Raw genomic sequence first — 8,760 nt, 5'->3', positions numbered from 1 at the left:
GAGGGCTGTGCAAGGAAAGGGCACGGCTTTGGAGTCCCGACCCTGCCCGACTACAGATCCTGTGCAAGCTACTAAAGGTCACTGAGCCTCAGTTTTTGCATCTATACAATGGGACTCCTAATGCTTACAAGGGGATGGTTGTGAGCCTCGTGGGAGTTAAGAAAGGTGTGCTCAGCAAGAAGAGTAAGGCAGGGTAGCCCCCAGGCCTCCCTCCAAAGGGAGCCAGTGCAGGCCCGATCCCTTCGCGTTTCCACCGGTCTCCCAGGCTCTGCGGAGGCCGGGGAGGGGCAAAGCCGAAATCTGACTCCCTATAGCCACGCGGCGCCACCTTGGGGAGTCGGCCCTGGCGCTTCTCAGGCGGGAGCCGAGACCCCACGGCCCGCGCCCAGGGAAGCGCCGGTCGCTGCTATGCCGGCAGCCCCTGCCCCGGCCGCTGGCCGGTGGGGTTGCGGCCGCAGCAGCGAGGAGAGGGCGGGGCCGAGGGCTGGGCTTCCCGGGGGAGGGCCCGGCGCGCACCGGGAGGCGGTGGCCCCGGCCCGGGAGCGGCAGGACTTGGGCCGGAGCGTGGCCGGACCCCCACCCGCCGAGGCGCCCAGGGAGGACGCGGTGAGTGCTGCCCGGGCGGGGCGGGGAGGCGGCGGCGGGAGCCGCGGCTCGAGCACGCCCTCTCCTCCTCCCGCTCCTGAAGTTTGCAATGGCAGTGACTCCCTCCCCGGGAGCCCCCGGCCACCGCGCTCTGCGGGAGGACAGCAAGAGCTGCCGTGTAGGGGTGTATTATCTGCGGCGCCGCGCACCGGGCGGGGACCTGCCGGGGAGAGGGAGGCGTCGGGGCTGGCGGGCCACACCATCTCCTGGGGCCCCTAAAAGGCCCCAATCCGCCCTGGGACCCCAGTAGGGGCCTTACTCCCCAGCGACCCCTCGCCCTTAGCAAAGGGCCCCAATTCCTGGGGTCGCAACCCCGGGCAACCATCTGGAATTCAAGGCCGCACCGGCCAAGGCAGGGTGCGCCCCCTCCCCTCAGCGATGACCGGCTGGCCCCACCCCCGCCGAGACCAAGTTCAACAAGTTTGCCCAAGAAGTCCTAGCTAGAGTCTCCATGGCTAGGCCTGGCCCGGCCGCTCCGCGTGGGCTCCATGGGCTCCGGGTCGTGCAGCGCTGGGCCCGCAAGAGGGCCAGGTCGAAGGGAGCCGTCCTTAAGGGTTGAGGTTAGAGACGGCAGACCCTGGCCTCCGAGGTTTGGTGTGAGCGCTCCGGCTTTGGAGCGCGTCATCAGGGAGCAGGCACCTCAGGCGGCAGGTCGGGTTTCCAAAAGCGCCCCTTTGTTATGCCCCTCCCTGGCCCTGCCTCCTCTTCTTTCCCCGCGCCACCTCCTCCCCAAGCCTCCCGGGCCTCTCTGGCTGCTGGTTCCAGTCGCTCTTGCCCAAGTACCCCTCTCTGGACCAGTCGACCGGCCCCTTCTGTGCCTTCAAATCCTCGGGCTGCGGACGGATCGGGAGGGGCAGCTGGGAGAAGAGGTCCTGAGGCCGAGCCTGTGCCTCAAGACAGAGGATGGGCAGGGCAGGGCAGCAGTGCTCCCTCCCAGGGGCATGTCCCCGGCTCCTGGAAAGGGTGGGGGCTGGTCTGGTTGGGGGTACATACCAGCCTCAGGTAAGGGAGTGGGTTCTTCCCTGAACTCCAAGACTCCCTACCTTGGCTTAGCAAGCTGTGAGAAGACCCTGCCAAGCCCCAGAGGACTTGTCCCAGCCCAGTAGGTGCTAGCTCCCTGGGTTGGGAAGGTTCATTATCTGCTTTCTGAGTGCTTGCCTGTGGCGGAGCGTGTTCTGGGGACCAATCTGGGTCTCTGCTGGGGTTAGGAGGCACAGGGTGCTGGCCCTTCTCCGCAGGGGCCAAGGCACAAGGCCCACCCCTGCTGCTAGGTCCCGTGGGGCAGTGGGGCCTGGCTGTGCCTGGGGCTTGGGCTTGTGTTTGCTCTGGGAGGCCGAAGGGAGCAGTGCCAGCCCTGCACACACAGCTTGCTCTGTTCTGGGGCCAGAGAGAGGGAACGGGTGGGGGGCAGCTCTCCCGGGAGCCAGGAGCACAGAGGCTGGAGCAGGCAGGGGGCCCAGGCCCCTGGATGCCTGACTGGGACAGCTCTGAGGCCCTGGGATTTACAGCTGCAGCTCGGTTTCTCTCCATCTGGTTGGCAAGTCCTTTCTGGGTAAGTGGGACAGACTCAAGAGGAAGCAAGGGGAAGTGCTGAGGACCCTGGTGGGGCCAGCTGCCCTGCTCCTCTCCTGCTCTGGGCCCAGGCACCTCCACTGTAGGCCTGAGCTCTCCCTCCTGTTAGCTGAGTGGTGGAAGCCCACTCAGGCCATGCTTTCTCAAAGTTGCTCTAGCCAGTGGGTTTCCTTGTCTTCATGTGGATGTCATTTGTTTTTTCATTCAGCTACTAACTCACTCCAGTGCCTGCAGAAACACAAACTGGACCCTCAGGAAGTCTCTGCCAGTGACTGGGGACAGATCCTGTCCTGTAGTCACGACCCAGTGGGATATAGAGGGGTGAGAGAGGGGTGGGAGCTGGGGATGGAGGAATGGGCAGGGGGCTGGGGAAGACGCCTCACTCTGAGTTTTGAAGGAAGGGGAGGGATTTATCAGTTTGGGGGGTGCTGTGATAGAGCCCTGCTTTGGGAGCAACAAGCACACCATCCTCCTGGGTCTGGCGGTGTCCCTTGGGCTTGCTCAGAGGAGGAAGTGATTTCCTTCTAGGGGCTTGAATTGATGCTGGAGACAGCTGAGACCCTGCCCAGAGACAGGAGGGGAGTGGCCGCATGCCACTGTGTCCTCTAGCCCCTGGGGATGGTGGCTCTGGGGTTGGAATCTGCCTTGTCCTCCTCCGCAGTTCTGGAGCACACTGTCATAACTGGCTGATCACCTGTCTGACTCCCCGTGCTGCCCCATACTCTGGGCTTTTTGAGGGTGGGGCTGAGTTACTCATTATCCACGGAGCCCTTTGGGACCTCATAGTGGATGCTGTGGAGCAGGATGAGTGTCCCTTGTGACTGTCGGGCCCCTCACATTTCTTGTTCATTGCCTGGTTTGAGTCTTGTACCAGCCCTGGCACAGAAGCAGACCAGGAGGCGGAATTTCCATCTTAGGAGGGAGCTGAAGCCCCTTAGGAGAGGACAGTATAATGCACTTGCTCAAGCTTCATGGCCAAGATAAGACTCAGGCCTCTTGGCTCCCAGTCTGCTCTTCCCAGCACGGGGAGCTACTGCAGTGTGGCTGGGCACCCTCTGACCTGGCCTGGTCTGGTAAAGGGTCGCCTTGTTCAAGGAGAGGCCACAGAGCCCTGGCTTGGGCAGGCGTCCTCTTGTCTCATCTGCGGTTGGGGCAGTGAGAGGCTCTCTGCCCACTACCCACCCCCGCCGGCCATGTAATCCCCAGCTGGACCATGTGACCCGACTAGCATTCTCCTGGTTGGAATCTGGCGCTTCTGACAGCAGTTGCTATATCGGGGGAGCTGGGCACCGCCCTGGACACTGTCAGCTCCACCCTCACCCCCTGCTTTGCTCTTGTTAGCTCCAAGGCAGAATCACAGTGGCAGCTTTGAGAGTTGGATACACCCAGGTCCCTGAAGTGAGCTCTAGGCCCCAGGTACATGGAGTGAGGTGGTGGGGAGGGCAGACCAGGGTGAGAGGAGGAGCTTTGAAACTTCCATCTTTGCCCCCACCCTGGGCCCTCCTGGGGACTTCCAGACCCCTGCCTGCTAAGTCCTGGCTCTTAACAGTTCCTTGGGTAGTGGGGATGGCAGTGGGGGGCAAAAGCCAGGGATAGGAGAGGGTCTTTTCCTATCCCCAAAAGTGTGTGTCTGGCTTCCCTGCTTACCCCTCTGCCCTCTACAGCTCTAACCGCCACCATTCCGTGCTGTGGGGACACCATGGCTCCAGAGGAAGATGCTGGAGGGGAGGCCCTAGAGGGCAGTTTCTGGGAGGTGAGCAGCTGGGTCCCAGGTTTGGGGGTGGCATGGAAATGCTCACCCCTCTCTGGGCCCAGTCATCTGTCCAAGGGAGGAGCCTAGCTGTCAGCCCCGGCCCTTGACGGGGGCTTCTCCCTGGTGACACCATCCTTCTCGTATCCTCCCCAGGCCGGCAACTACAGGCGGACGGTGCAGCGGGTGGAGGATGGGCATCGGCTGTGTGGGGACCTGGTCAGCTGCTTCCAGGAGCGCGCCCGCATCGAGAAGGCCTATGCCCAGCAGCTGGCCGAATGGGCCCGCAAGTGGAGGGGCTCTGTGGAGAAGGGTGAGCCTGTGCTTGGGCCTCACTGGGAGAAGAGGGCTGCCGAGGGTGGGGTGACCAGGCAAGGCAGCTTCTTTTTGCACCTCTCGTGGAAAAGTTCGAGGCTTCCACGTCTGCCTTCCCTTTAAAGCGAGACCATCCTCCTGGTTATTCTTACAGCTGTGCTGTTAGAGTTCCCAAAGTACCGTCATGAGTCATTTTGATATTTCTAACAACCCTATAATGGAGATGGTCTTCTTCTACCCATTTTTCAGAGGAGAATGTGGCAGTTCAGAGAAGCTAAATGACTTGCCTGAAGTCACACAGCTAAGAAGAACTAAAGCTTGAGCCCAGGCCTTCTGACTCAGGAGCTTGAGATCTTTCCATCCAAACAAGCTGCCTTCCTTGGGGACGGACACTAGTTCTTCCCTCTGAGGCAATAGAGTATAGTGGATTATACCACAGACCTGGGTTTGAATTTCAGCTCCAATTGTAGCTGTAATGCTTTGGGCAATTAATTTCACTTCTCTGGGCTGCCTTTTTGCTTGTTCCATGTTGTTTGTGACACTGTCTTCACAATGGTGGATGAGACAAGGATCCAGTGGGATCTCGTCTGTCCAGGTACAGATTAGGTATTCAGTAAGCAGCAGCTGACATTATTTGTTGTTCATCTTTGCATTTCTGCTCCATGTCTGGCACCCAGAGCAGCACCCGACGAGAGGGGGTGGGCTCACTGCAAGGGGCATCCCCGGCCCAGCCCAAGCTCCTTCCCTCCCTGCAGGCCCTCAGTACGGCACGCTGGAGAAGGCCTGGCATGCCTTCTTCACTGCGGCCGAGCGGCTGAGCGTCCTGCACCTGGAGGTGCGGGAGAAGCTGCAGGGCCAGGACAGCGAGCGGGTGCGCGCCTGGCAGCGGGGGGCCTTCCACCGGCCTGTGCTGGGTGGCTTCCGCGAGAGCCGGGCTGCCGAGGACAGCTTCCGCAAGGCCCAGAAGCCCTGGCTAAAGAGGCTGAAGGAGGTGAGCCTGGGCGGGATGGGCAGCAGAGGCACACGCCTTCCTGGGTCGGCCTGGGGCTAGAGGGGGCCAGAGCGTGGCATGCAGGGTCCAGAGTGGTCCCTGTGTGTGTGCCAGGTCGAGGCTTCCAAGAAGAGCTACCACGCGGCCCGGAAGGAGGAGAAGACAGCCCAGACTCGGGAGAGCCACGCGAAGGCAGACAGCGCCGTCTCCCAGGAGCAGCTGCGGAAGCTGCAGGAGCGGGTGGAACGCTGCTCCAAGGAGTCCGAGAAGGTACTGGCTGAGGGACTGGGCCGGCCCAGGTCAGGGCTTCCTGAGTGCCTTTTCCCGTCCCCAGCAGTTGTATTGCTCTCATCCTCACCTGCCACCTTCTCTCCAGATTATCAGTTAAGGGAGGAACCTGAGAAAGATGATGCTTTACTCAGGAGAGAAATGGTGTGGTTTCGGGCACTGGGATAATCTTCGCAGTTGCGGAGAACTTCCCAGCTCCTTTCCTTTCACAGTGTCCCACCTGGGACAAGTTCTCACGTTGTCTACCCTGCAGAGCGCCCTTCCTCCAGCTCTGCACATCGACATCCTCCCTGTCCTCTGAGGTGCTGCTCAGTTTCCACCTCTTCCGGGAAGCCTCTTCTGATTTCTCCCACTGCTCCCCATAGGTTGACCTCATCTCACTCTCCACCAGACTCTTAAAGCTGCCGTGCCTGAATGTCACTCCCCTTGTTAGGCTCCTGGGGTTCCTCGAGGGCAGGAGCCAGGTTTTGGGACCCTGGTGCCTAGCCTACAGCAGGTGCTCAGTAAATACTAGCAGTACAAGGTCTTGTCCTCACCAGACCCCCTCCTCTCCCACCCAGATGAAAACCCAGTACAAGCAGACACTGGTGGAGCTGCATCGTTACACCCCACGCTACATGGAGGACATGGAGCAGGCCTTCGAGACCTGCCAGGCTGCCGAGCGCCAGCGGCTTCTCTTCTTCAAGGATATGCTGCTCACCTTACACCAGCACCTTGACCTCTCCAGCAGTGAGAGGTACGGCCTGCAGGGTGGGCATGGAGATCTGGGTGATGCTGGGTCTCCTCCATCTCCCCTGGGCTCTGGCTGGGCCGAAGGAGATTGGGGTGCGCAGAGGCCCAGGGCTTCCCAGCCTGAGGGTTGTGCCTGGGGCACAGGTTCCACGAACTCCACCGAGACCTGCATCAGGGCATCGAGGCAGCCAGCGACAGGGAGGATCTGCGGTGGTGGCGCAGCACCCACGGGCCGGGCATGGCCATGAACTGGCCCCAGTTTGAGGTACGTGTTCCAGGCAGGCTGGGGCTGGGAGGTGGGGTGGGCTCCCACTGGGCTCAGCCTGGACCTCAGGAGGGAGGCTGGGGCTTGGGATGAAGGAGGTCAAGGTGGTCTGGGTGGTCCTGGCGGCCACCAGAGCCTGCAGCCCCGCCTGACCCTGAACGCTGTCCCCACAGGAGTGGTCCTTGGACACACAGAGGACAATCAGCCGGAAGGAGAAGGGTGGCCGGAGCCCTGACGAGGTTACTCTGACCAGCATCGTACCCACAAGAGATGGCGCTGCATCCCCACCCCAGTCCCTGGGGTCCCCAGGGTGAGAGCCAGGATTCGGGCTGTGGGAAGGAAGCAGCTCTGCCCCCTGCTCTGCCCTCCTTCCTCTGTCCCTTCCCTTCATTCCCGTCACACCTGAAGTGGGTTGAAAATCGGTGCCAGGTACCTTAGGACATGCTTATGAGTTGTAATGATGCCAGTTTTTATGGTGGTTTAGATTTGCCTGGCGTTTCCCACATTCCCTCTCATCTACTGCTCATGTCAGCTCTGTGTGGCAGGAAGTGTGCCTGAGCTTGCAGGCATTCATGGCAGAGGTCAGGCTAGAATCTTGCAGCTTTTCCCCACCTGCCTCTCCCTGGGTTCCTCCAGGAGGTGAGCCCTTGGCCCTGAGTCCTAGGCTGTCTCGCTCATGTTCCTTGTGCCCTGAGACTGCCCCTTTGTCCTTCCCTCCCTAGCGGCGGGCAGGATGAGGAGTGGTCAGATGAGGAGAACCCCCGGAAGGTTGCTACTGGGGTCCGGGTGCGGGCACTCTATGACTACGCGGGCCAGGAAGCTGATGAGCTGAGCTTCCGAGCAGGTACCCTGGAACTCCTTTCTTGATCCTTTCCAGACTTCAGCCCCTCCACCCCTTTCCCCTGCCCCTTTACTAGCCTGAGCAGGATTGTGGAAAAGGGAAGCCAGACATCCACTTATCAAGGGCCAGTTCTCTGACTCTTAAGGCTGCTCTGGGTCCAGCCCCCAGGAGTCAGAGTGTCCGTTCGGAGTCCTCATCTGCCTCTCAAAGTCATCAGCTGGGGCCTGACTGCTGCACTCAGGGTGGGGGGTGGAGTGGCTGACTTTGACCTCCCTCTGCCTGAGCCAGGTCTCTTCTAGCTGGGTTCTCCGACTACCCCCTCCCCCTCAGTCCTTGACCCAATTGCAGGAATGGGGCTGGGCCAGGACAATTGCCAGTGACCAATCCCCCTTCTCGCAGGGGAGGAGCTGCTGAAGATGAGCGAGGAGGACGAGCAGGGCTGGTGTCAGGGCCAGCTGCAGAGTGGCAGGATTGGCCTGTACCCTGCCAACTACGTGGAGTGTGTGGGGGCCTGACCTGCCCTGGCAGCCCTTCTGCAACGTTTCTCCACCCTGGGTCAGAGGCCAGCTTGTCTGGACAGCCAGACCTGAGGGCCCTGAACCATCCTGCCCCTGCTGCCCCTCTGTCCCTTGAGGAGGGAGGAAGTCCTGGGACCCAGGGAACGGGAGGGGCCTGTGTCTAAGAAGGGACTGGTAGGGAAGGGCCAACTGAGTCTAGGCTGAGGGGAAGATGGGGAGGTCAGGAGGTGACAGAAGGGCCCGGGGGTGCCTGGGCCTCCCCAAGAGTCCTCCAGTCTCCCCAGGAGCTGTGGACGCAGTTCCTGATCTCTGTGTTTTGGGGTTCCTGGGGTTGGCTTGGGGTGAGTGTAGTTCTGGGCTAGCAGCACTCTTTTGTGGCTTGTTCTAGTGTGTATTAAACTTGGAAGAAAAACCAAAACCAAACAGGCTTGTGTGCATCTGTTTCGCTATTCCACCCTTGCCAGGCTGCCGAGGGCATCTGGAGAGAGGCACTGAGGGGAGGTCGTGGGCCTGGAGTATATTGGGGAGGGCGGGGGTTGGGCGAAGGTCTGCCAGCCTGGTACCTGTTCTGGGACTTCGGGGTGGAAGTCCACCGAAGTAACCTGGGGTGGAAGGGACTCGAGATCAGAGTTGGTGTGAGCCATCCAGGCTTGGTGGAGGCTGGGGGCTGAGTTCTGAGCCGGGCGGGAGCCCAGCCCGTTTATCTTCCCGTCCAGGCCGGCGGGACTACGACTGCTTGGTAGGACTGTTAATCATTACTCGCCCTTCGGGAACTGGCCTGAGCTAAGGCCGTGTGCGGGGCCTCGCAACCCACGCTTCTGTGAGGTGGCTCCACCTTCTGGG

General features: G+C 61.1%; 1 protein-coding gene across 7 annotated transcripts; it reads left to right on the top strand.

The window, feature by feature from the left end:
• The first annotated feature begins 372 nt into the window (after positions 1–372).
• On the top strand, positions 373–8,340 carry PACSIN3 (protein kinase C and casein kinase substrate in neurons 3). Of its 7 annotated transcripts, none has more exons than XM_061201707.1 (11): positions 523–606; positions 3,559–3,633; positions 3,882–3,970; positions 4,124–4,280; positions 5,038–5,273; positions 5,388–5,543; positions 6,122–6,297; positions 6,438–6,558; positions 6,732–6,868; positions 7,281–7,402; positions 7,799–8,340. In XM_061201707.1, exons 3-11 carry the CDS (start codon positions 3,917–3,919, stop codon positions 7,912–7,914), a joined length of 1,275 nt encoding a protein of 424 aa, XP_061057690.1. In that variant the 5' UTR covers positions 523–606; positions 3,559–3,633; positions 3,882–3,916; the 3' UTR covers positions 7,915–8,340. The 7 variants fall into 7 exon arrangements, with proteins under 7 accessions (XP_061057688.1, XP_061057693.1, XP_061057690.1 ...); XM_061201708.1 differs by lacking the exon at positions 523–606 and adding an exon at positions 2,449–2,538; XM_061201706.1 differs by lacking the exon at positions 3,559–3,633 and having other exon boundaries at positions 524–606.
• Positions 8,341–8,760: the final 420 nt, after the last annotated feature.

Source organism: Eubalaena glacialis, chromosome 10 (genome assembly GCF_028564815.1).
Source record: "Eubalaena glacialis isolate mEubGla1 chromosome 10, mEubGla1.1.hap2.+ XY, whole genome shotgun sequence".
Taxonomy (NCBI): Eukaryota; Metazoa; Chordata; class Mammalia; order Artiodactyla; family Balaenidae; genus Eubalaena; species Eubalaena glacialis.
Note: the sequence above shows the minus strand (reverse complement) of the source record. Positions and strands in the feature narration are given on the sequence as shown.

Excerpts from the sequence above, each read along its gene's own strand:
- PACSIN3 (XM_061201704.1), top strand. The coding sequence starts at position 1,134 with ATGGGCTCCGGGTCGTGCAGCGCTGGGCCCGCAAGAGGGCCAGGTCGA. Across the intron at positions 6,559-6,731 it reads TGAACTGGCCCCAGTTTGAG|GAGTGGTCCTTGGACACACA; the intron begins GTACGTGTTCCA and ends CTGTCCCCACAG. Across the intron at positions 7,403-7,798 it reads TGAGCTGAGCTTCCGAGCAG|GGGAGGAGCTGCTGAAGATG; the intron begins GTACCCTGGAAC and ends CCCTTCTCGCAG.